The sequence below is a fragment of the Salvelinus fontinalis genome, chromosome 6, assembly GCF_029448725.1.
Source record: "Salvelinus fontinalis isolate EN_2023a chromosome 6, ASM2944872v1, whole genome shotgun sequence".
Classification (NCBI taxonomy): Eukaryota; Metazoa; Chordata; class Actinopteri; order Salmoniformes; family Salmonidae; genus Salvelinus; species Salvelinus fontinalis.
This window is the reverse complement of record NC_074670.1, coordinates 51,353,320-51,379,450: the sequence shown is the minus strand read 5'-3', so window position 1 is coordinate 51,379,450 and position 26,131 is coordinate 51,353,320. Positions and strand designations below refer to the sequence as shown.

The 26,131-nt window shown below is 41.3% G+C and overlaps 3 protein-coding genes across 4 annotated transcripts; 2 read left to right on the top strand and 1 right to left on the bottom strand.

The window, feature by feature from the left end:
- The first annotated feature begins 3,408 nt into the window (after positions 1-3,408).
- LOC129858055 (fos-related antigen 1-like) lies at positions 3,409-8,951 on the top strand. 2 transcript variants are annotated; one of them, XM_055926964.1, is made up of 6 exons: positions 3,409-3,661; positions 3,911-4,189; positions 4,738-5,037; positions 5,469-5,726; positions 7,710-7,817; positions 7,983-8,951. In XM_055926964.1, exons 3-6 carry the CDS (start codon positions 4,906-4,908, stop codon positions 8,541-8,543), a joined length of 1,059 nt encoding a protein of 352 aa, XP_055782939.1. In that variant the 5' UTR covers positions 3,409-3,661; positions 3,911-4,189; positions 4,738-4,905; the 3' UTR covers positions 8,544-8,951. The 2 variants fall into 2 exon arrangements, with proteins under 2 accessions (XP_055782939.1, XP_055782938.1); XM_055926963.1 differs by having other exon boundaries at positions 3,409-4,179.
- A 1,220-nt stretch (positions 8,952-10,171) lies between these two features.
- LOC129858056 (coiled-coil domain-containing protein 85B) lies at positions 10,172-13,282 on the bottom strand. Its single transcript, XM_055926965.1, has 2 exons — positions 13,078-13,282; positions 10,172-12,914 (listed from the first exon to the last, which is right to left on the bottom strand). Exon 2 carries the CDS (start codon positions 12,004-12,006, stop codon positions 11,404-11,406), a length of 603 nt encoding a protein of 200 aa, XP_055782940.1. The 5' UTR covers positions 12,007-12,914; positions 13,078-13,282; the 3' UTR covers positions 10,172-11,403.
- Positions 13,283-22,419: 9,137 nt separating this feature from the next.
- LOC129858054 (acidic fibroblast growth factor intracellular-binding protein B-like) lies at positions 22,420-25,935 on the top strand. The gene is made up of 11 exons (XM_055926962.1): positions 22,420-22,769; positions 22,976-23,060; positions 23,189-23,387; positions 23,475-23,601; positions 23,788-23,888; positions 23,970-24,103; positions 24,265-24,373; positions 24,565-24,628; positions 24,904-24,990; positions 25,139-25,236; positions 25,601-25,935. The coding sequence occupies exons 2-11, from the start codon at positions 22,976-22,978 to the stop codon at positions 25,668-25,670; spliced, it is 1,074 nt and encodes a 357-aa protein (XP_055782937.1). The 5' UTR covers positions 22,420-22,769; the 3' UTR covers positions 25,671-25,935.
- The last annotated feature ends 196 nt before the right edge of the window (positions 25,936-26,131 follow it).

The following is a 26,131-nucleotide window of genomic DNA, read 5'->3' as shown; positions in this document are numbered from 1 at the left end:
AATTATAGTGGATTTATCGGTGGTGACAGTGTTTCCTAGCCTCAGAGCAGTGGGCAGATGGGAGGAGGTGCTCTTATTCTCCATGGACTTTACAATGTCCCAGAACTTTTTTCAGTTAGTACTACAGGATGCAAATTTCTGTTTTGAAAAGCTAACCTTAGCTTTCCTAACTGCCTGTGTATATTTGTTCCTAACTTCCCTGACCTAACTTCCCTGAAAAGTTGCATATCACGGGGGCTATTCGATGCTAATGCAGAACGCCACAGGATGTTTTTGTGCTGGTCAAGGGCAGACAGGTCTGGAGTGAACCAAGGACTATATCTATTCCTAGTTCTACATTTTTTGAATGGGGCATGCTTATTTAAGATGGTGAGGAAGGCACTTTTAAAGAATAGCCAGGCATCATCTACTGACGGGATGAGGTCAATGTCATTCCAGGATACCCCGGCCAGGTCGATTAGAAAGGCTTGCTCGCAGAAGTGATTTAGGGAGCGTTTGACAGTGATGAGTTAATTATTGTGATTACAGTGATTATTGAAGTTCACATTTAAAATACTTAAGGTAAAATATAATTATTTATTTCAGAAATTCGGACATTGATAAAGTTTAAGTATATTTAATTAAACTGCTAATAATGTTAGGTACATTTCATATTCGCAAATGCAAATTGCTAATTCAAAACCTAACTTGTGATGAATTTGAATTTCAACAACATGGCACTACTTTAACTAAAATGAAAAACAAAAAGGCAATTTAAACTTGTTGTATTATTAATTAATTAATATAATTTGTTTGTTTAGGATTCCTGGCAATATAAATAGTTTGTATGTATGTTTGTTTGCATGTGACTATTCCTCTTTAGTTTGTGGATATTTGTTTGTTAATATAAAATAAAATGAATAAATAAATAAAAACAACAATTTTTTTTATTTGTAAGGGTTAAATTAGACCACCTTAGTAGTTAAGGTTAACTGCAAAATGGCCTGCTGGAGGTCATTTTGCAGGGCTCTGGCAGTGCTCCTCCTTGCATAAAGGCGGAGGTAGCGGTCCTGCTGCTGGGTTGTTGCCCTCCTACGGCCTCCTCCACGTCTCCTGATGTACTGGCCTGTCTTCTGGTAGCGCCTCCATGCTCTGGACACTACGCTGACAGACACAGCAAACCTTCTTGCCACAGCTCGCATTGATGTGCCATCCTGGATGAGCTGCACTACCTGAGCCACTTGTGTGGGTTGTAGACTCCGTCTCATGCTACCACTAGAGTGAAAGCACCGGCAGCATTCAAAAGTGACCAAAACATCAGCCAGGAAGCATAGGAAGTGATAAGTGGTCTGTGGTCACCACCTGCAGAACCACTCCTTTATTGGGGGTGTCTTGCTAATTGCCTATAATTTCCAACTTTTGTCTATTCCATTTGCACAACAGCATGTGAAATTTATTGTCAATCAGTGTTGCTTCCTAAGTGGACAGTTTGATTTCACAGAAGTGTGATTGACTTGGAGTTACATTGTGTTGTGTAAGTGTTCCCTTTATTTTTTTGAGCAGTGTATGTACATTATACAGCCATATAGATATTTATAAAACTATGGCCAAGATCAAGCAGAATCAGCTACTTCCTTATTGTCTATGGTACTAGCAGTACCCTATCTCCTTGAAGAGGTGGATTATTATCTAGAGCTTGGATATAGAAACAATTTATGTTCAAAGAATGCACTCAAACTACACATTTATCAAGAATTGTTGGCAGCTTGTGCCAAAAGTCAAAACTGTTGAACTGAGGAACATTACTTCAGTTTGACACTGCTTGCTTCAATTAGTTGGCTATTTTCTGCTTCTATGCTTATTTGTCACCTAAGAAAAGTAACAAATATATATAACAAAAAACCATTGTAAACACAGTGTTGCTTTACATAAAACCAAATTACAGTGCACTATTCCTCTGGCTAACTTTAGTTTTATAGAAGGTAGGCCATGTTGTCTTCTGAAAGAAACAGTGACTCGTGGTAAATAATTAAATACACTTGGTAACTGTGAAGGTTATTACTTGTAATCTGATACATAATCAAATGAACATATCAACAAAACATTATTTATCAAAGGTACAACAAAAAGACAGGGAAATTACTCATCCATATTAGATGTTAGTGTGTATGGTAGGAGATTGCATGTGTGTGTGTGTGTGTTATGGGGGATTGGATGAGTAGGTGTATGTGATGTGGCATACGAAAAAAACATGAAGACTTAGAAAATGCATCTGGGTGTGTAATGTGCATGGTTGTACGATGTGTACCACTGTAGCTACCTCTGCATGTATATGCAGTCTACGTCTGTGATGCATCAATGATGCATGTCTGAGTCAATTGGTGTGAAAAAAAATCCCGGGCCGGCCAGCATGTTGTGGCATGTCATATAGAGACAGAAACGGTGTGTCATCACGGCATTCCAGAGGCATTAAGTCATCTTCACCTTCCCCTATATTCTCATTCAACACGAGGTGATGAGGTGTCATTCATATAGTATGCCACAGAGAGAGAAGTGCACGTGTCCCCACAAAAATAAATAATACAGGAAAAGTAAACCTGAAAAGAAGGAAGTGAACGTAATATTAGGTCACTGTGATGCATAAGACAAAAATGCGATGCTTTAGAAATCTGTCGTTCTGCCCCTGAACAAGGCAGTTAACCCACTGTTGCTAGGCCGTCATTGTAAATAAGAATTTGTTCTTAACTGACTTGCCTAGGTAAAGGTTAAATAAAAATAAAATAAATCAAATGTTGTGAAAATCTTTCACTTTCACGCATTGCGATGTTGGTGAGTGCCAAAAACAACAGTAAGAGCAAAATGTCTCAAATGATAAAGACGATGATAAAACAGTCATGATTCACTGTATCTTCAATACATATCAATTTATCATAATGCATGCTGCTAAGTTTTAGCCTTATTCTATATCCTAAGAGACAAGCTGGTATAAATTGCAACTGAATCCTACAGTAGGCTATGTATTGGCTTCGATAATACTCGGTAGTTATTCATTCACAAAAGATGAGTCAACCATGGCGGGAACTCAACCCCAATAGAGCCATAAGGGAGAGCAGGGACTGCAGCTGTTCAGTGATATCGCCACTACTAGAGAAACGGTGGCAGTCGCTGCACATTTAGGATTTAAGTATTTTTATGGAAGCTTTTGACAGTAGGCTACATAGAAAACCGCCAGCTACTGACACTGCCAAAGACAGTTGAAACAGATGGAGAAATAATTCACATTCTGCGTTCCCACAGGCAAACCAAATTCTGTTATTTTTGCCATTAATTTGTATTTTGACCAATCACATCACAGCTTTTCCAGAGCTGATCTGATTGGTCAAAAGACCAATTAGTGAAAACGCCTGTCTAAACGCAGCCAAAGTGTCATTCCGCTGACTGACCTCCTTCAGGCACCGTTCCCTAGATTTATGTGGTCAAGAAAAAGAAAGTGGATGCAAAGTATGGGGCAGAAACTTGTAGATTTCAAAGAGGGCGTGTTTTCCGCTTCTGTTATGGGTTAGCTGACAACATCACCAAAACGATACGCACAGCTTCAATTGGGCAGATGTCCGTGAGTTGTTGTGATTCTGGATTGCCAGATAGCTACCAACAATGATAAGAAACTACCATGTGGGGAATCGTACGTGAGGCATTTAAACCGGTTTAAGCTTGTTCTTGATACCACGTTTTGATTTGAGGTGTTTTGACTGATTTAATGTCTGCTAATATGGCTAAAATTCGCACGCTAGCTAGCCAACAACTAACAATGTATTTGAGACAAGTGGTCATTGTGCAAACGTCTTTTTATGTTTTCAATAAACATTGGAGACGAAATCTATAGTTTACATGTTGTCACATCTAAGCCAACCCCATCTGTTTTGCTCCATAGTTTTGTAGGTTCAGGAGCTGAAGAAATTCGTATTGGCCCCTAAGACCCTCACACACTTTTACAGATGCACAATTTAGAGTGTCCTGTCCATAGTAAGGCAACTGCACTGCCCGCAACCGCAGAGCTCTCCAGTGGGTGGCGCGGTCAGCCCAACGCATCACCGGGGGACACATACAGCACCCGATGTCACAGGAAGGCGAAAAATATCATGAAGGACATCAACCAACCGAGTCACGGCCTGTTCACCCCTCTATCATCCAGAAGGCGAGGTCAGTACAGGTGCGTGAAAGCTGGGACCGAGACTGAAAAACAGCTTCTACTGTATTTTAGTCAATGTCACAACGACATTGCTCATCCTAATATTTCTTAATTCCATTATTTTACTTTTAGATTTGTGTGTATTGTTGTGAATTGTTAGATACTACTGCACTCTTGAAACTAGGAACACAAGCCTTTCGCTACACCCGCAATAACATCTGCTAAATATGTGTATGTGACCAATACAATTTGATTTAAACAACCAAACTGTCAATGAGGATTCCCGGGAACACTTGCTGGAGGAAACTCACCATATATGGCCAAATACGTCATTAGCACGTGGTCAGTTACACGCCGAAAACCAGACAACACCATTTCCAGTAATTTGGGAGGGGCGTGGAGAAACTACAGTATTGGTTTGGGCTTTTATAATTCTACGATCACTCTATACTTTTCAGTCCAACTGGAATGATCAATGTAAGTAAGGAGTAATTTACATTTATTTGAGCGAATTTAGTCATATACAAGAACAAGCTTTTCATTAGCAGTTTCCTTCTTCCCCTTTTCAGGTTACATATTTTCGGATCCTACCAACTTCCCGCAATAAGGAGGGTTTCCCCAAGGTTTGAATACTGAACGTGACACTACTCGAACACTTCATTCACTTCACCGCTTGCTCTTCATAAAACTCCTCTGGATTACTTTGCACTCATCGGGATAGCAGTTCACAATCAAAGATGTACCGGAACTTTGGGGACATGGGCCGCGGAAGCAGCTCTACGTACCCCAACAGCGACTCTGGGCCCCCACACACCGCATCGAGCGCTGTATCCCAGGACACCAGCACTTCAACCACTCAACAACATCAGGTAGGCGGCACACATGGGCTATGTTGATAAACTTTAATAAGAGTAATACATTATAAAATGTTTCCCCCCGATAGTTTCCCCCCGATATTTATATTGCTTAATAGTATTAATTGCAGAATATATTAATAATAGAGTAGTAATGGAATAATAATGACATAATGTAGTAGGCTAATAATTGTATTATAGCCATGGTGTAAGTCTGATTACCATTGTCTGATTGTGGGCTTATGTTGAATTGATACACGTGATGGATGTATTTAACCATTAATTCTCAGTCTATCAAAACGGTTGCCTTTATGTCCTGATACATCCATGTCAAATATCTGGTTCAAAATAATAGTTTTGCTTTAAATCCTTCTGCTTGTCAATCTCTTTACGCTAATCTCGCTCTCTTTTGCTCTCATTCTTTTTTTTGCTCTCGCTCTCTTCAGAAGTTCACTGTGGCAGGAGGCAGTCAGTTTGTTCCCAGTCTCAACGACATCACTTCCAACCAAGACCTCCAGTGGTTGGTCCAGCCCTCCCTCATCGGTCCAGCTGGCCCCTCGTGGCCTCCACGTCCTCCTTGCCCACCTGTAGCAGGAATGAGGTCCTTCAACCCCTCACCTTCCCAACCACACCTTTACAGACCAGGGGTCATAAGGGCTGCGGCAAGTTCCGGAAGCACGACCAGACGCAGGAACGATGAACATGTAAGAATATGTTTCGTCTTTAGCCAGCAGAGTGTAAAACTGTTCATTCAAAAGGTAGGTAGGCATTGTGCCAGAATGTCGGTGGATATTTGACCAAAATGCAGATGAATCGTAAGGTCACTTATCACAACATGCATTTCGAAGAGTTGGTTGTCTTTGAGGAGGTATAGTTTAGTAGGCCCAAGTGCTGAGTGATTAGTACTTTTTGAAGTTGGTTTGGATTCAGTTCGATTATTTAAAAAAAATCTCATGTTTTGTGAGGGCTGAATGCTTTAACACTGAATAAACCAGTTAATAAAAGTCCCATGATGGTTGTGACTGCCCATTACGGCTTATCACTTATTAATCATCATTTATTCACATAACTTTACTTTAATATACTTTAATAAAATATTTGTTTCATTTGAAGACTTAATTATTTTGTTCTGAGTCATCTCATCTCTAGAGCTGCTGCCTATGCTGTGACAAAATCACTATTTTAATAGTTCTTTGAAATAAATAAGGCATACTTTGACTGCTGAATACCAACTATCAATCACTTAGATCAAGGTTTCCCAAACTCGGGCCCTGACTTAAATCATGTATTTTCAAGCTCGCAAAGTAACTGCTTTCTAGCCCTCTCGATCGTGCATTCTCTCTTCTGTCTCCATGTCTGCTCCACTCAGACCAGACAAGTTTAAGCAGGAGCACAATGGATTATGGTCATTCTAGTTAATTACAACATTTTCTGAGCTAAACTGTAGAATATTGGCCTGGTGGAAACTACACCTCCCTACATCGGACAGTTAAGGCTTCATCTGATTTATCTCTACAGAAACCGCACATCCAGCTCACAGAAAACAAACGAACAAAATGGAATTCAAATAATTGAAACTGACTTCCGTCAATTAGTTCTTTTAAAAAATATATACTTTTCGGTTAATCGCTCTGCACTAGTAGACCCTTTTCCGTGTAGTTGTCTCATTAATAATGCTACACTGGATACAGAGAGGCTTAGAATTCCAGTGCTTCGTTGGGACTGAGAGGGGCATGGAAAATGGCAACTAGAGACTTCACAGAGGTATAGAGACGGATGGCTGAGTCGGTGTCAGTAGTGAGCAATATCCTGTAGTGTCTGTGACTGACTTATACTTCTGACATGGCAGTGAGACATTACCACACACCCATTCTGTCTGATAGGATGAAAAATGAAATTACAGAAACAAATATTCCTGAAAATTTGGAAATTCCAGATGATGCCGAGGTTGACCACATCTGTTTTGGTTGACACCTAGGCCTATGTACTTTGGAACAGCTATGTACACTGACCTGCTTTATAATTGTTTGAGAAATGCCGCTCATTTGACGTTAGTGACTGAATAGGCTAAGTGCTAGAAAATATGAGAGCTTTTATCAGCCTGTTTTGATTTTGAGACAAAATATATCTGACGTGCGGGTTCACGAAATGTAAGACGGCAACACATCAAGTAATTATCAAATTGCTTAACTACTACTAGTAGTATGTTTTTGTTTTCCTTGAGGGTATATGCTTTTTATACCCGTTGGCTATCATTTACACTTCCAGAATGTGTGGTTGATTGAGCATGATGGGATGGGAAATGGGCTATCATGTGACTCAGTGGGGCAAGTCATATGACTCATACCTGAGTCACAACGGGGGTCTGAGTGAATCATCATAATACAGGGGCGGGAAAAATTGGATGAACAGAAACAAATAACTGGACAAAATGTTAAATTAAATTGGAGGAAGGGCGTGACAAAAGGCTCAGATGTTACAAAATGCCGTTGTGAAAGTTTGAATGTAGTGACTCAGTTTATACACAAGGTGGTAGTATTTCACAACTAAACACATTTTAGTGATCTGCTATTTAGTGCAGTCCCCTTCAATTGAGTTGAGCTAGATGTCTTTCAAGTTCTAGTACATTTTTGTCAAACTTATTGGTACTTTTTTCATAGTCATCAAATGTCTTTCTCTCACTTTAGTTGTCCCCAGAGGAGTTGGCAAGACGCAGAATAAGGAGGGAGCGGAACAAACAGGCAGCTGCCAAGTGTCGTAACCGCCGACGTGAGCTGACAGACACGCTGCAAAGCGTAAGTTTAATTTGAAGAGGCTTATTAACATATTTCTTAACGTTTTGTGAATCATATCACCCGTTTATAAGACACTCACATTTAATGTTTTAACTACTGGGTTTTTGTGCCAATTGGAAAAATAAATAGATTGACAATACAACCCTAACCTTTTCTCTTTCTTAGGAGACAGACGAGTTGGAAGTTAAAAAGTCCCATCTGCAGAAGGAGATTGCTCAACTACAGAAGGACAAAGAAAAGCTAGAGTTGGTCATAGAGGCCCACCGTCCCATTTGCAAGATCCAGGACTCTGACTCGGATTCTGACCCGAGCTCAGGGCTTCCCTCATTAGGAATTAAAATCGAGCCTGTGGACCTACCACGGTCCTCAGTAAAGAGCCAATCAAAGATTAAGAAGCCCAAACCCCAAATTATTATCCCTGCTCGTCCTGTGACATCCTTTACCGTCCCCATAGAATCTGAGTCCCTTCACACCCCAATTCTTATTTCTACTCCATCTCTTACTCCTTTCATGGCTAGTCTGGTCTTCAGTTATCCCTCTGGCTCTCTAGACTCCAGTTCCACTAGTTCATCCCAGGCTCTACCGCCTCTGCCATCTTCCTCTCAACAGGATGTGGCCCAGCAGTCTCGAAACCCCCAGCCCTGTAGTATTGCCCATCGCCGTAGCAGCAGCAGTGGGGACCAATCAGATCACTCCCTAAACTCCCCTACCATCTTCACACTGTGATTTAACGGGCTTCCATGTTGGGAAAGACTGAGTGACAACACTGACGGTTATGAAGATGACGACGATTATGACAACGACATGGGTGACCTACAAAAGCTAACACATTGACACTCACAAGGCATTATGGTGACGCAAACGACTCATATTTAAAGGATTGTATTGTTACACCATTTTTTTGTTTTCCCTGATGCATTTAACTTCTGACTAACTACGGTATATGTGTTATGCTCAAAACCCAAGAGGTAGAATTGTGCAAATGTTTAAACAAAAATGCATCAACTTTGTGCACTTTGTCAATAATGGTGATATTTTTGCATTTGAAATGTAGCAACCACATCAATTTACTGAAGCCTTACATGTTCTGTATGAACACTAGCCTTTATTACCTGTTACAACATGCTAATAAACACGTTGGTTTTGTTTTAGGATAATCAGACGTGCATGCCAAGTGGTAATCTTTCTCATGTATGCTATCTTTTATATAAAAAATGTATACATATTGTATCTTTAATACAATAGAATTTATTTCATTTATGCAAAACCGCATTATTCTGGGAACATTTTCAAGACAACTAAGGCAGGACCATGGGAGTAAATATAGAATATATATATATAGACATGTATTTGATCGTGTAGTGTATATTTTTGATAATGTGTCTCTTTTGACTGTGGGTTTAGTGGGCAGTGCCTCCAGTTTGATGTGATCTTACAAAGCTGTACAATAAAAGAGACTATAAAGACAAAGTTATGGATGTTGATTTGGTGGTGATCAAGTATGTTTGATAACATACTGACGCAAATATCACATTGTCAAGTCCAAGCAAATTATATGCTTTAAAATAGTACAAAAGGGTTAAAGAATATTCATTAATGTTAAACCAATTAGTTAGTTGTTCCATTTTGAATAGGTCCTATTTCCTGCTTGATGTTGCTACCTAGCAACCTTACAGAAGGGAGTAATGGATGCTGGGGAGGAAAGGGAGTAGAAAACTGTCCATCCTCATTGGTTGTCCTTGTAAAAGGCAAAGAACTGTATCACTGGCACATACAAACAGATGAAAAGAACACAAATTAACATTTCAGATGTGCAGAGTATAAAAGATAACGAGCAAGAAGAAAATGAGGTCACAATGACACATCTTGGTTTGATTGAATGGGAAAACATGTTTACAGTAAGAGGGAGTCCAGGAAAGTAGAGGAGTAGATCATAATGAGTCTAGTAAATGGAGATCTGTTTACCATGACCCTGATTCCTGAACACAAGAGTTCTCTTGTTACTGTACTTCTCGCAAATGAAGTGAGTCACTCACTCACATGGGGCCCAGAGAGCATATGATAAATATAGGGGTTAGAAGAGAGAGTGCAGTGCCTATGTGTGTTCCTCACTGTCAAAGGAGCTCTCTGTGTTTCACTAAGTTGATGAAAGTGTTACTGTCCACTCCAGATCTCCTTGCTGTGCAAACAGGTTCAACAATAAAATTGATGAATATCCACAATGTCAGGCTGTATGACATGGACAGAAACATCAATCAACTGCAGTCTGGGACAAACAGATCGCGAGATCAATCAATCACTCACGTTACACCATGTAAAATGGTCTTCCTGCACACACAAAGGTCACAATACGATTGAGTGTCTCAGCCAGTGTATTTAAAGGTCTTCAATGCAATACGAGCAGCCCACCAATTAAAGCCAAAAAACTAAATGTTATCCAATCCAGGACCATGTTCTAGATGCACAAAACAGAAATGTGTATTCATTAATGAAGTAATACTAATAGGTCAAGTTAATGAAGACAATGAGAGAGTAGCTCTACAGAATTACCACAAAACATAAGTTATATTGGGATCCTGACTACTGGCAACTTAAACAGAAAATGTGAAGCAGTTATAATAATCATAACAATAATAAAAAAATAAAAAGTGTCTTGCCTAGTCGCCAGCATCTATAAATCCATCATCTTGTAAACTCCAGTCTAGACCTACCAGTTTGATACAAAAGTGGCTGGTTGAGAACTGCCTGGGCAGTTCAGTTCTGAGTGAGTTCAGTTCATAGGTGCAGGTGTAAGACTCAAACCAGCGGTGCCATATTTAGTGTATTGTACAGCCTAAATGACTGTAGCACACTATGTCTCTCGTGCAATTTCAGTGTAAAACTGAAGGGCAGCCAAGACAGCGCTGATAATACACAATTTCATTGTTAGTTTGAGATTTCATACACACAGCACTCCAATCCTGACCTGAGAGACTGAATGCATAATCTACATGATTTAAATGTTATTTAAAGGTCTCTCACAAAAAAACTCATCCTTCAAATTTTTCAATGGTTTTGGATATCATGTACTACTAGTATGGCTCAAATCTGTGTTGAGATATGAATCTACAGGGATCCATGCTTTGTCCAGTGCAATACGGTGAAAAGTAGTCCACTGCCAGTGCATGAGATAAAATCCTAACTCATCCTCCCTTCCAACAACACCTCTAATGTTAACCATATACAGTCTCAATCACTGAAAAGAGGAAAACCGACAAGATTGGTCGAAAAGTGTCTAATGTCTCTGTAGGGCTGTCAATCTTTCCAGGAAAAAGCATTTTTATTTTCTCTTCAGGATTCTTTTCCAAGTTTTCGTGACGACAGCAGCAGGTGCTGAAGGCACACCTGACCGGCTGCCATTCTGGAGATGTTGCTGTATTTCGTGTAATATGCTATCTTCTTAAAAGAATCCCAACAAAGTGTGTGTTCTAGCAAAGAATGCTGTAAACAATTATATTCCTACAATGTCAACATATTTCCTCGACCCATATTTCGCTGTATCGTGCTTTTTCACTAATCAGTGAAAGTATCCAGCTCTGTTCCATCTTCAGTCATCAGGTGAGCAAACCAGGTGGAGCTGGTCCGGACTACCAACGCTCCCAGTGCTTGAACTTCCATCCCCCAGGTCTCGGGACACCATGCACGGCAGGTTGAGCTCAGTGGATCCACCGGGACTGGAGTCACTCCTGCTGACACACTCCTCCTCCAGGACCAGACAGAGCTCTTTCAGGTCCAGATTCTCCTTCACTAATCCGTCTTGCATGCGCTCTAGGTCGGACAGTTTTTTCAAGTAGCCGCCCAGATCCTCACGCATCACTTTGGCTGCGTGGTGACCGAACACCTGCCATTCCCGGGCCAGTTTATTCACCTTTAGTCGGTCATCGTCAAGAAAACAGCACAAGTCGCGCAGTTCTGTGTTTTCTTCCTGGAGACGCTGGTTGATGGTTTTCAGCTCCCTGATCTCAAGCAGGTGGCCTTGTAATTGTTTGTTGACTTCTTTTATCAGCCGACCACGCTGGATAAGAGCAGAGATCTTTTCAGACTCCTCTTTACGCAGTCGCCTCACCAGCTCTTCTTTAGAGCAGGCGAGTAAATCCTCGTCAGACATCTTTGACAACTCTCTGTTGTAAATCTCACTGTCACTCCCCATATTGTTTTAGCTGATTGTAATACAATAACCTGAGGAAAAAATGCCTTTCCTGATTACAGGCAGTTGAGGGTAAAATAACTGTAGCCTTTAATTCCTGGGATGCTCTACAATGGGGCATGTATAGCAAGCTTTTTAGTCTGCCCTGAATTGTGACTATCAACTGTCTCTTTCCCACCGTTGAAGCAAATGTAGGCCAACAGCAATTCTTGGCTTTGCCTATGGATAAAGGGAACAGTGCACATGCTTCACATGATCAAATTGACGTTTTTCTATGAGCTATAAAATGCCCTGAACAAGGTCGCTATTGCTATAAAAAAAAAATCAAGCAACAATGGCAATATTTGTTCTATCAAATGTCAATCAATCACTCTCAAATCTCACATGATAATCTGTGATTAGAGGCCTTTATGAAACAAGTATGCATTACTCTCTGTCCCGTTTCCCCTTTCTTTTCCTTGGTTACCGTCGGCAGGGTGAGGTTTTCATGCTGCTTCAATCCGTTATTTCGATTTTATTGTAGCTGGCTCGTAATCCTATATCGCAAAACCTTGGACAAAGATATGACAATGTTCTTTCACTGAGATCTTCAAGTCTTATCAGAAAAGACGTGCGGAAAAGCATATGCGTTCGTTGTCCGAGTAAATGTTGTATTCCCTCTGTTCGGAGGATTTGTTCATGGCATAACATTCATTCCTTTTGATTATGAAACTATGAGAGGCAGTCATTTGAAATTCACCATAGAAAAACAAACAAACCATAAGGCTTTGAAGTCACTCAAAAAAAAATATGAATCCAGACTCATGCTTGTCCTATTGCGTGGTGTGTGGTGGATAACAATGTCCGCCTTCTTCACTGTCACTTATCAAACGGATGTCTCCTCTCTCTCAAACTCGGTTTTTCTCTCCACTCTGTGAATTTCAGAAAATGACGCACATTTAAAAACAATGTGATTGTCCTTTTTACTCTCCCCTCACATAAAAAGTAATAGAAGTGTCAAATCATCATCCATAGGCGAGGCTTATCAAAACAACATGGATAAACACGATAAAAATGTACGAAATCGATACAGACCACTTCTTTGGAAGAGATGCTTGGCTTAACATTGAAGATAAAAATATACAGTACATTGAAGTAAAAAAACGCGGACTATTATCCTACAGTATGTATTTGAGCATTCAAATCTGGTTGTCTGATTGCGGTTGTGAAGGAGGCGCTGTAGGAATGCCTCCTCTTCTGAAGCCGTCTCCCCCTTTCCCTTTCCGTTTGGTTTTTCCTTTACGGTAAAAGAATAGCTTACGTATTGTGTCCAGTGGAACGAAATTACATCACACATGCAATTTGAGTGCATGTGTTTATAGGCATACTCATTTGCTGTAGCCTATCACATTTCTGTTCAAATCTATGTATAGACCTAATCTATAAAATACACACAAAAAATAGGCTATATATCATTGTATCTTTTTAGTCTATCGTTTTGTTAATATACATTTTTTAAAGACTTCCTGCACTCTGCACCCCCCAAGCTTTGGCCCTCACACACACACACACACACACACACACACACACACACACACACACACACACACACACACACACACACACACACACACACACACACACACACACACACACACACACACACACACACACACACACACACACACACACACACACACACACCAGCAGCACACTTTGACGCATAACAAGAAGTGTAGCACAGTTACAGTGTACACAGTTTCATATACACAGACAGAAAGTGTGACAAATGGCTTTTCTATGGTTTAAGCTGCGGCATTCGGCTATATCCTTCCGCCCTCCACTTCCTACTCTATTGTTTCAGTGAGGCCTTAACAATATAGGGTGTTAGCCAGGACTGGGGATCGCTTGGGACAGAATCAGGGCACTGCGAGGTTAGCTAACAGAAGGGCTGGAACTGAGAGAGGGAGGGGTTTGGCTGGTTTGCAGTGAGTGGTGTAAAACAAAAAGACAGTTGACTATGTAGTTTTTCTCTTTTGTAATTTTGAAAGGACACAGACAGATACAGCAAAAGGAGGATGGGAGGGGTGAGGAGAGGGATTTGGTGAGATTTAGTCAGATTAATCTCTGTGGGGGAAGTGCGTAATGCGCGCACACACACACACACACACACACCACAATTCCTCATAGTAGCTCTCTACTCTTTACTATTTTATCTGTGTTTATTATTGGAAAATAACCATTCTGATTTTCCTTTTTAAATAATTTGATTGAGTAATGCGGCATTCCTAACCAATTGGGAAGTGGGAATTTACCTCCATCGAATTAGATGGAAGACTCTAAATGGATAAAACCCATTTTGGCATGGACATTGCCATTGAGTCCTACCCCCATTTTAAAGTAGTCAACTGAGTGTGCCGTTCTGTGGGTGAAGGAAGGATGACATGATTCCATTCGGGTCATCAGGAGGAATCAGTCAATGAATTGTTCTTGTGAGCAAACATTCCATAACTGTAGGTGGCAGTAAATCACCCACCGTGGCGTTATACCCATTCAAACAACACACTCTAGATGGTAGTATGCACCCTTTCAGTTTGTTTGCCAACTCATAATGTAGTAGTAAAAAGAAAAATGTACTACTTCAAAATGGAGATGGCCTCAATGGCACTGCCCGTGCACCCACAGACATCATAATGGGACATATATAAAGATGATATCTCTATCATTCTCTATGTTTACCACATACAACTGGGAAAAATCTATTTGAACGGCCCTCCAACTGGTAGTTACTAGTGGGAAACTCGTCTGTCATCCTTGAGCTTCTCCCACACATCTCCCACATGGTGACCGCTGACAGCGATAACAGCATAACAATAACAAAGCAGTTAAATGCAAGAACAAAACATTTTTGTTTAAAAGCAATCTATTAATATGGTTTTTGAACAATATTATTTGTTTAAAAGCCTGATAGCTGGACTTTTAGTTTATGGTTGACACAACTTGTTGGCCATTAGCCAATCGGGCGTTTCTCAACGAGTTCAAAGCATGTGAATACATCCAACTGGTATTTACAACTTCACAATTCCCACCTCCTACTTGGAGCTCAAGGATGATAGATGAGTTTCCCACTAGTAATTACCAGTTGGAGGGCCGTTGGTATGAGGTTCTTACCTTGGAATGCAGTGTTTGGTTTTTGCCAGACATAATGGGAACCATCTCAACCAAAAAGTTGATGGAAGTTTGCCAAAAAACACCTGGAAGCACCTGGACAGATGACACTGCATTCCACAGTAGGAACCTCATACCAACGATAAAGCATGGTGGTGGTAGTGTGATGATTTGGGGATGCTTTGCTGCCTCAGGACCATGGACGATTTGCCTTAAAAAAAGGAACCATGAATTCTGCTCTGTATCAGATAATTCTACAGAAGAATGTTAGGCCATCCGTCTATGAGCTGAAGCTGAAGCACAGCTGGGTCATGCAGCAAGACAATGATCCTAAACACACAATCAAGCCTAAGTGAAAATAGTTAAAAAGCACATATTTGACATTATGGAATGGCCTTGTCAAAGTCCAGACCTAATCCCAATTGAGATGTTGCGGCAGGACTTGAAATGAGTAGTTCATTCTTGAAAACATACAAATATCGCTGAGATAAAGCAGTTCTGCATGCAAGATTGGGACAAAATTACGACAGGAAGCATTTGGTTGCAGTCATTGCAACTAAAGGTGGCACAACCAGTTATTGAGTGTAAGGGGTGAATTACTTTGGGTGTTGCATAACTTTGTTAATTAAACAAATAAAATAAGTATACATTTTTTTTGTTATTTGTAAACTCAGGTTCTCTTTATCTAATATTAGGTTTTGGTTGAAGATCTGATAATGTTCAGTATCAAAATATGCACAAATAGAGAAAATCAGAAAGGGGGCAAATACTTTCTCACGGCACTGTATATATATATAGAGAGAGAGGGAGAGAGAGAGAGTGTGAGTGAGTGAGTGAGTGAGTGAGTGAGTGAGTGAGTGAATGAGTGAGTGAGAGAGAGAGAGAGAGTACCAGTCAAAAGTTTGGACACACCTATTCATTCAAGGGTTTTTCTTTATTTTTTACTATTTTCTACATTGTAGAATAATAGTGAATACATCAAAACTATGAAATAACACATATGGAATCATGTAGTAACCAAAAAATGGTTAAACAAATCAAAACATATTATATATATTATTATCAAAATATTAGATTTTAGATTTTTCAAAGTAGCCACCCTTTGCCTTGATGACAGCTTTGCACACTCTTGGCATTCTCTCAACCAGCTTCATGAGGAATACTTTTCCAACAGTCTTGAAGGAGTCAGCAGTTGTTGGCTGCTTTTCCTTCACTCTGCGGTCCAACTCATCCCAAACCATCTCAATTGGGTTGAAGTCTGCAGTACTCCATCACTCTCCTTCTTGGTCAAATAGCCCTTACACAACCTGGAGGTGGGATTTAGGTCATTGTCCTGTTGAAAAACAAATGATAGTCCCACTAAACGCAAACCAGATGGGATGGCGTATCGCTGCAGAACGCTGTGGCAGCCATGCTGGTTAAGTGTGCCTTGAATTCAAAATAAATCACAGACAGTGTCACCAGCAAAACAACCCCACACCATCACACCTCCTCCTCCATGCCTCACGGTGGGAACCACACATGCGGAGATAATCCGTTCAACTACTCTGCGTTTCACAAAGACAGCGGTTGGAACCAAAAATCTCAAATTTGGACTCATCAGACCAAAGGACAGATTTCCACCGGTCTAATGTCAATTGCTTGTGTTTCTTGGACCAAGCAAGTCTCTTCTTCTTATCGGTGTCCTTTAGTAGTGGTTTCTTTACAGCAATTCGACCATGAAGGCCTGATTCACGCAGTCTCCTCTGAACAGTTGATTCTTGAGATGTGTCTGTTACTTGAACTCCGGGAAGCATTTATTTTGTCTGCAATCTGAGGTGCAGTTAATTGCTGATTTCTGAGGCTGGTAACTCTAATGAACTTATCCTCTGCAGCATTGTCACGTTCCTGACCTATTTCTGTTAGTTTGTTATATGTGTTAGTTGGTCAGGACGTGAGTTTGGGTGGGCATTCTATGTTTTCTGTTTCTATGTTGGTTTTTGGGTTGCCTGGTATGGCTCTTAATTAGAGGCAGGTGTTTGGCGTTCCTCTAATTAAGAGTCATATTTAGGTAGGCGTTGTCACAGTGTTCGTTGTGGGTGATTGTCGTCTGTGTCTGTACACCGCGGGACTGTTTACGGTTTGTTCGGTTTGTGTAGTCTATGTTTCCTATTCGTGCGTTCTTCTTGTTTTATATAAGTTCGTCGTCTAGGTCTGTCTACACCGTTTGTTGTTTTGTTAGTTTAGTCAAGTTCGTGTTTTCGTTATTAAAATTATGTCATTTCACTACGCTGCGCCTTGGTTCCCTCAATACTCCTCCTCTTCAGATGTAGAGGAGGAGGACTGCCGTTACAAGCATAGGTAACTCTGGGTCTTCCTTTCCTGTGGCGGTCCTCATGAGAGCCAGTTTCATCATAGCTCTTGATGATTTTTTTGTAAAAGATGGGCCTTGTTGTGTTTTTGTCTGTGTATATTCCCTCTGAATTTAAAGGATATTAAAGAACAAAATAACAGTGAGAACAGTCTTCTTCAAACAGTATTTTTAACAGCCAGATGTCTAGAGCTCCACGAGGGCTCGGATATAATCTACGCATGAAGTCTTCCTCTCTCTGGGGAAGCCAAAAGCCTTCTCCACCAGATCCTGCTTCTGACTCTTGATGCTGTTCTCCTCACTGTGCAGTCTGAGCAGGCTAGACATTACAGCCTCCACCTTGGAGCTGCTCCTCCAGTTCTCTGAGAGGTTGCTCTCCTCCTCCTCTTCTTCTTCTTCCTGAGGAAACTCCACCAGCTCATTGGCATTGATCTGGCCTCTGCACAGAGGGCACCGCGTCTGCTCCTGCTCGGTACGTATGACCTCTGCGCTGCAGAGTTTGCAGTAGACCTGTGTGCACAGTGTGTGGTGAAGGGCAAAAGGACAGTCCAGACACACAGCACACTCCTCATCAGAGCCACTGCCCAGCACCAGCCTCAGCATCTCTATCAGATGCCCTCTCAACTCTGCAAGAGTCACAGTTACCACACCTGTGTGTTTAGTGGTCTTGCCCAGTATGGGTAGCAGCATAACTGTCTCAGCATGACCAGAATAACCAAAACATCCGCGTAGTTCCTGAGGAAGGACCCCTCCACAACGTGCCTGCGGATGGTGGTGCGTCCCTCTGTGCGTGCCATCCCCACCTCTTCTATACTGATGCTCCTTTCCGGCAGAGAGAACAGAGGCTGCCCACACACATGGCTGGTCTTTGTGCGACGCAGCGTGATACACTTCACCAGAGCCTGCAGGTTCTGAAGGCCGGTCTTGTCCCCCTATTGTGACAGGTTTCTATATGACTCTGTTTTACCATCCTCTCACGTCGAATGGTTTCAGACGCAGAGACGCCACCAGCATCCACAGATCCCTCTGAAATGACAAAAACTTAAACACTAAGTGGGGATGCAAATAGCCTGGCTAGTCTATATTAAACAAGGTTGTCATGCGATGACAGGGGATGACCTAGTCCAATTAATGGTAGGCTTTATGTGGCTAGAAGGCCTATGTGTAGCTATCTGCAATATTATTAGCCCCCCTTTTTTTACTCTGCTCCCCTACTGGGAAATCATAATTTTCCGATTAGATTTTTTTAAAATTTTGGAGCAATTACTGTAGCTACATGTGCTTACCTCTATGCGGCACAGACTTCAATCTGTGAGACTCAATGTGTGCTCACAGTCTCGGGGCATGATATGGGAGGGGGCATAGTCTCGGGGCATGATATGGGAGGGGGCAGACAGGACAATGACACAATTGGCATTCTGGCACTGGGATAAAATAATAAAACTATGCAGCTATCAGCAGCTTTAAAAACTGTGATATGCTGTCAAACACAAGCATAAATTACAAATAGTTTAGTAAGTTGATAACGTTAGCTAACAGTCGCTCACAGCAAACAGGACTCTCAGTGATGATAGCTACTTTAACAGGCTAGGTTAGTTAATGTTAGCTTGGTAGATTATAGCCACGTTAATGTTTGATAGCAATAACAAGCTAGTATACATCTACAAAGAACTTAGGTAGCTACACCAAAGACATAGCTCAAAGTGAAAGGCAAAATGATAGCCTAACTGAAATTCCTTACCATCATTTCTGCCGACCAAGACCACACACATGGAAAGTTTGAAATCACAGCAGCCAAACAAAATAAAATAAAATTGTATTTGTCACATGCGCCGAATACAACAGGCATAGACTGTGAAATGCTTACTTACCAGCTCTTAACCAACAATGCAGTTTTAAGAAAAATAATAGTTAACAAAACATTTTACTAAATAAACTAAAGTAAAAGAAAGTTACACAATAAAACAACAATAACGAGGCTATATATACAGGGGGTACCGGTACCAAGTCCATGTGCGGAGGTACAGGTTACTCAAGGTAATTGAGCTAATATGTTCATGTAGGTATGGGTAAAGTGACTATGCATCGATAATGAACAGCGAGTAGCAGCAGCGTAAAAAAAAAGGGGGGGGGGGGGGTCAATGCAAATAGTCCAGGTAGCCATTTGATCAGCTGTTCAGCAGTCTTATGGCTTCGGGGTAGAAGCTGTTAAGGAGCCTTTTTGACCTAGACTGGCCCCGCAACCGCTTGCTGTGCGGTAGCAGAGAGAACAGTCTATGAATAGGGTGGCTGGAGTCTTTGGACATTTTTAAGGCCTTCCTCTGACACAGGAATCAGGAGGATATAATTATGGTCAGATTTGCCAAATGGCGGGCGAGGGAGAGCTTTGTATGCATCTCTGTGTGTGGAAAAAAGGTGGTCCCTCTGGTTGCACATGTGACATGCTGGTAGAAATGAGGTAAAGCGAATTTAAGTTTCCCTGCATTAAAGTCCCTGGCCACTAGCAGCGCCGCCTCTGGATGAGCGTTTCCCTGTTTGCTTATGGCCTTATACAGCTCGTTGACTGCCGTCTTAGTGCCAGCATCGGTTTGTGGTGGTAAATAGACAGCTACGAAAAATCTAGATGAAAACTCTTGGTAAATAGTTTGGTCTACAGCTTACTCTACCTCAGGCGAGCAAAACCTTAAAACTTCTTTAATATTAGATTTTGCCCACCAGCTGTTATTGACAAATAGACACAGACCACCACCCCTTGTCTTACCGGAGGTAGCTGTTCTGTCTTGCCGATGCAAGGAAAACCCAGCCAACTGTATATTATCTATGTCGTCGTTCAGCCACAGCTCAGTGAAACACAAGATATTACTGTTTTTAATGTCCTGTTGGTAGGATAGTCTCGAACGGAGCTCATCCAGTTTATTCTCCAATGATTGCACGTTGGCCAATAGGATGGATGGTAGAGGCGGGATCAGAAGTGTCCAGTGCGAGAGAGGCAGGTTGAGGTGCCTAGAGTAGTGCAGAAGATGTCATATGCTGAAACAGTGAAGAAAGTAGAGGAGGATGGGACAAGGGTGAGGTATCCTGAGAGGATTCCTGTGAGTAGTAGATCTGTGCCAGCACAGAGGGATAGGCCAATGAGTGATATACAGTATGCTTCAGTAAGGTTGGCTTCTTAGCGTTCATAGCAATGGTTGTCAATTGTACCACAAAAAATGGAACGTGAATCACAGAGAATAGATGTTGTGGTGGCAGCTGCAGAGAAGTATTTGGGTATACCAGATTTGACTTCAGAAAAGTTACAGGGTGTGTTGACTGGTGTCCTGTTCTCCCGGGTCTTTGGCATGGTGCAGTGGCAGATAGGGTCAAAGTAGGGAAATGTGTAAGGTAATTAAAAATATTTTTTATTTTTTATTTTTCCCGTTTCCCCTTTTGTATCACAAAGTGTAATAGATGCAATGTTCCCTCTAAGCTGTGCGTGTGCATTCAAGACTGCCGTGCAGAGCACAGAAGCCCACAGAGAGAAGCATAAGATTGAACTTCACTCAACTTTCTAGAGTTTTCCCTGTTAGGTAGTTAACACTATTACCGTTTCCCTTTACTGTGGCAATTGTGATCGATTAAATGCAATATTAGCTACTTCAATTCAACATCCCGAAAACAAAACAAACTGTGCAATAGATTTTCCTGTAGGCAGAACGCATCAGAGTAGGATTCTACTGCTCATGACAGCATGTAGTCTAGACAGACCGGTGCTGCATAACCAATCAGAGCTGCAGTAGGCCTATATGCAAATAGACCATTGCCATAAATTAATCTGTGCCATTTACTTAGGACTGGACTGTGTTTACAGCTGTGGTCTTTAGTAATGTGCTTGTTTTGAGATCAAAGCAAGAGCTGCATGTAGCCACCTGTGCACATTTTGTTCATATCCTTTGCTAGTTAGTGACTTACTAGCCCAGTTATAGATCATTTGTAGTCAGCAATAGGGGAGTGATTGCTTCCTACATGAGCACAAAACATGTACATTTCTGTCTTAAAGGGGCAGTGTTGTATTTTGAGACGGGCTTGAATAAGCCAATAGGCAGAGGGTAGAATAATTTGTCTGATTCTCTGTAATAATGGTATGGTAATAATGTATTTTAGTTTGTAAAGTGGTTTCTTGCATCAAACAACACAAACATTTTCAGTCACCTCCTTGTCTGAAGGACAAGTGGATAAAGATTAATGTCAAGCCCTGCATGTTTTTTCTCTCTCAAAAGTCTCATGGAATGTAGCCCTATGTAACAGTATAACTTTAAACCGTCCCCTCGCCCCGACACGGGCGCGAACCAAGGACCCTCTGCACACATCGACAACAGTCACCCACGAAGCAGCGTTACCCATCGCTCCACAAAAGCCACGGCCCTTGCAGAGCAAGGGGCAACCCTACTTAAAGTCTCAGAGCAAGTGACGTAACTGATTGAAATGCTACTAGCGTGTACCCGCTAACTAGCTAGCCATTTCACATCGGTTACACCTACATTGAACGACACACATTGGCTGCTACTGTAGGCTGAATGATAGAACAGCTATTTCTATGTTAAAATGTTATGGGATGCATTTTCTCCATTGTTTATTATTTTAGGCCACTCTGTTAGGCCTACATTGTGATCAAATAGCCACAGTAGCCTACTTGGCCACTGTTAAAACTGTAATTTAAAGTGGGTACAGCCGCATGGTTCACATTAAACGTGCGCTGGAAGTTGCACAGAATTTTCACAACGTTCAAGTTTGCTCTCAGCAGACCTAACATTTGCTCAGTGGCGTTTTTTTAGGGAACATTGAAGGGATGTAGACTATATTTCCTTTGGGGGCGGCAATGCACATATTGGATGCCAACCGACGTTAAACTCCACCGAAGAAGAAGAAGAACCTCCGACTCCATCTCCGTGACAAAACACGGAAGTGCTCAGCTGCATGGAAGCGAGTCTGTTGTTGACAGGTCTTTTCTGTCGTGTATTTTTTTTTTTAAAGGGCATCACTACAGCATTAGCAACGGTTGGAAATGTCTCCTGTAGTAAATATATCTTTTATATGAAGTTATTATCCGATATGTTTTTAGATACTAATTCATATTTCACCTGTTTTATCTTGGGTGATAATCGCTGGTCAACTCACTAGCCACTTTAACCAACGTTCATTTACCAATTCTGGACAGCCTATGGATTATTACTCTTAGTTTAAAAAACTTGCAGTATAACAATATAGAATATTGGAACTATAATTTAAAAGGGTAAGTATCTTCTTGTTTAGTCAGATAATGTATGTAACTTTGTTTAAAATAATAATAATAATAATAATAATAATAATAATAGTAATAACTACCTTGACTTGATAACTTAGTATAGTAGTTATGGTTAATGATATTCCACAGGTATTGTGACAAGTTAAATGAAAACTTTGAAGCTTATTAAAACAATTTTTCTTGTTTCTGCATAGATGTCAGTTGAACTTGATGTGTTTGTGGTTAACACCACCATTATGGATGAGGAAGTCTATCAGTTATGGCTGGATGGCTACACAGGTTTGGGCCACAACATTAACCAACTCACACACATAGATATACTAGACACAGTCATCCATCAAAGTTATTTAATCAAATTCTCTATAACGTAACCTGTGAATCCTGTTACTTTTCTGCCCCATCCTCAGTGAATGATGCAGTGAAGGTTCGTATGGAGGGAGGGGTATGGGAGGGGTGTGAGGCCAGTGCTGAGGTTCTGCACAGTGACACCATGGACCAGTACAGAACCTTCCAGATGTGTGAGCGCCTCCTACACAGCCCTGTCAAGCTGGCCAATCAGTTGTTGTTCCAGATCCCACCTCATCGCCAGGCCATGCTCATAGAGAGGTGCTCTACCAACTCCTGATACACATTTCTATATCGTATCTTCCTCTGCATTAAACGTCACCTAATCTGTCTCTCCTCTGTGTAAAGGTACTATGCGTTCGATAGCGTGTTTGTGCGAGAGGTTCTTGGGAAGAAGCTCTCAAAGGGGACCAAGAAGGACCTTGATGACGTCAGTGCAAAGACTGGTGTCACACTGAAGAGCTGCAGGCGGCAGGTAGCAAAAACCTAAGACGGACTCTCCCAATAACAATGACTATATCTCTGACCTGTAACATTAGTGAAACTGTCCTGCCTGTACAGATTCTATGAGCTACAGAGCACTAGACACTGCAATTTTAAGGCCAAATGTAACTGTTTTTCTACATGTGGACTTTTCTGAATTATCACCTTCTTCTCCTAGTTTGATAACTTCAAGCGTGTATTCAAAGTTGTGGAGGAACTGAAGGGACCCCTGGTGGAGAACATTCGTCAGCACTTCTTTCTCTCTGACAAGCTGGCCAGGTAAGAGTAGAAAATAGTGGAATTTAAATCTTGTATCTATTTAAAAAAAAAAAAAATCTCCCCTGTGTCTCCTCTTCTCAGGGATTACGCTGCCATCGTTTTCTTTGCCAATAATCGCTTTGAGACAGGGAAGAAGAAGCTGCACTATCTTACATTCCAGGACTTTGCCTTCTGTGCAGGGCAGCTCATCAGCAACTGGACTGTGGGAGCATTGGGTGAGTCCCTGGTCTATCAGATCTGCAGTTGTGCAGTGCAATCAGTCCTGATTCCTTATGAAACCCGCATTATAATTGAAGTTCTGCAAACAATTATACGATCCCAGCACTGTAATATAATATGGCCACATCAGAGGTCTGAAGTAGTTTTGTGTTCTCAGATAACATGGTGGAAGACATGGACGTGGATCTTGAGAAGGAGTTCTTACAAGATCTAAAAGAACTGAAGATTTTAATCACTGACAGGGATCTGCTGGACCAGCACAAGAGGCATGAGAGTGTGGTTGATTTGTTATTGATCGCCTGATGTGTCTGTTATTGATTGGTTTTCTTTAAGTTCCTGTTAAGAATTCACAAAGTTTTTTTATTTCTCTCCATATCATGTGTGTTCTATTATTATGAATGATAATATTTGGTAAGGTCCCTCATGCGCTTTCTCTCGTCCCCTCTGCTCCACTCAGTTTGGTGTGCACGGCTCTCCGGGGGAAGACCAAAGCATTTAATGAGATGGAAGCCAACTTCAAGGTGAGTGACAACACATGCTTGTGTTTATCCAACATGGCTGTTATAGCTAAAACAGACCACCCAGTTTCATAGGTGATGTCCAGCCTACCACAACAATCTGTAAATCAGTCAATAGTAAGTGTGGTAACCATGGTTATATGTGGTCAAATGTGCACGTACATTGTCTAATTCAATCAGTTCACTTGAGTTGAATTATTTCTAAACTGCAGTATAAAAAAGCTTTTAGTTATTTGATAAATATTTGAAACAAACTCTTCTCTCTATTTTCACCAAAGAATCTCTCCAGAGGCCTTGTCAACATTGCTGCCAAACTAACCAACACAAAAGAAGTCAGAGACTTCTTCATTGATCTGGTGGAAAAGGTACATTTATAAATCATTTGTAGTGTAGTAGTACATCTTTTGTCTCTATATTCAACACTGGCTCTGGGTTATGAGGCCAATAAGGTCTACAGACATTTCTGCTACCCATGAGACTGTGATGTCATCTTTCCACCTCCCTCCCTGCCAGTTTATTGAGCCGTGTCGGTCAGACAAATGGACAGCAGGAGACATGAGGCTCTACCTCACTCACTACACTAACTCTGCACACGTACTCGACACATTCAAGTGAGTATAATATAATTGTTATACATATTGTGCTGTCTGGCACTCATCAAGGTCACACAGGCTGTTTTATGTTTTTCTTCATATTCACATCCCAGTTGTCACCAGTGGGTGTCACTGCATCTCCCTCCACGTTTCTTTAAACTATAGTTACCTTGTTTCTCGAGCAGCCACTGGAATGTAGTTAACGGTTTACACAACCCTGCACCACGACACACTCAGCAAAGACATATTCATCGGACAACCATATTAAAACATAGGCCTCTCCTTAAAGTGAATTAACAAAGATCGCTCCATATTATGAACCTTTGCCAGTTCTCATAATGAGAATTTGTCTTGAGCCTTCTCTCTTCCTCCTCTCTCTCAGACACCAGGTAGTGTGGGACAGGTACATGGGAGTGATAAAAAGCTGCATCCTCAAAATGTACCATGACTGAGACGTAGACCTCGCTCAACGATCTACTCGGAACTTTCTGTCCTCTTTTATATTGGAGTCATGTCTTCTTTCTGTCTGCAGTCATCATGTAAATCCTCCGCTCTGTCTGTCAGATGTCTTCCTCCTCTAATGCCAGTGCCCACATTTCTCCGTCCTTCGTGCCGTTATGCAGTTTTTTCTCCCCTCTGTCTCTTCTGACGACCTACTTTGCGACGTCATCATGTATATCACCTTATTTTTATTGTAAATAAAGTCAACTCATTTTATACCGACGGTGTCTCTGTGCTGATTGTATTGCAGATCTGTGAAGGCGATAAGGTGTGTATTTGGGCATATGTTGTGAGTGCTTGTTTGTGTTACAATGTCAGATGCAAAGTACTACGATTTAAAAACCGATGGCAGCTGCAGGTGTTGGGACCCTTTTGGTTTAATATAACGCTTAGATCTTTCACAGTTTTAACA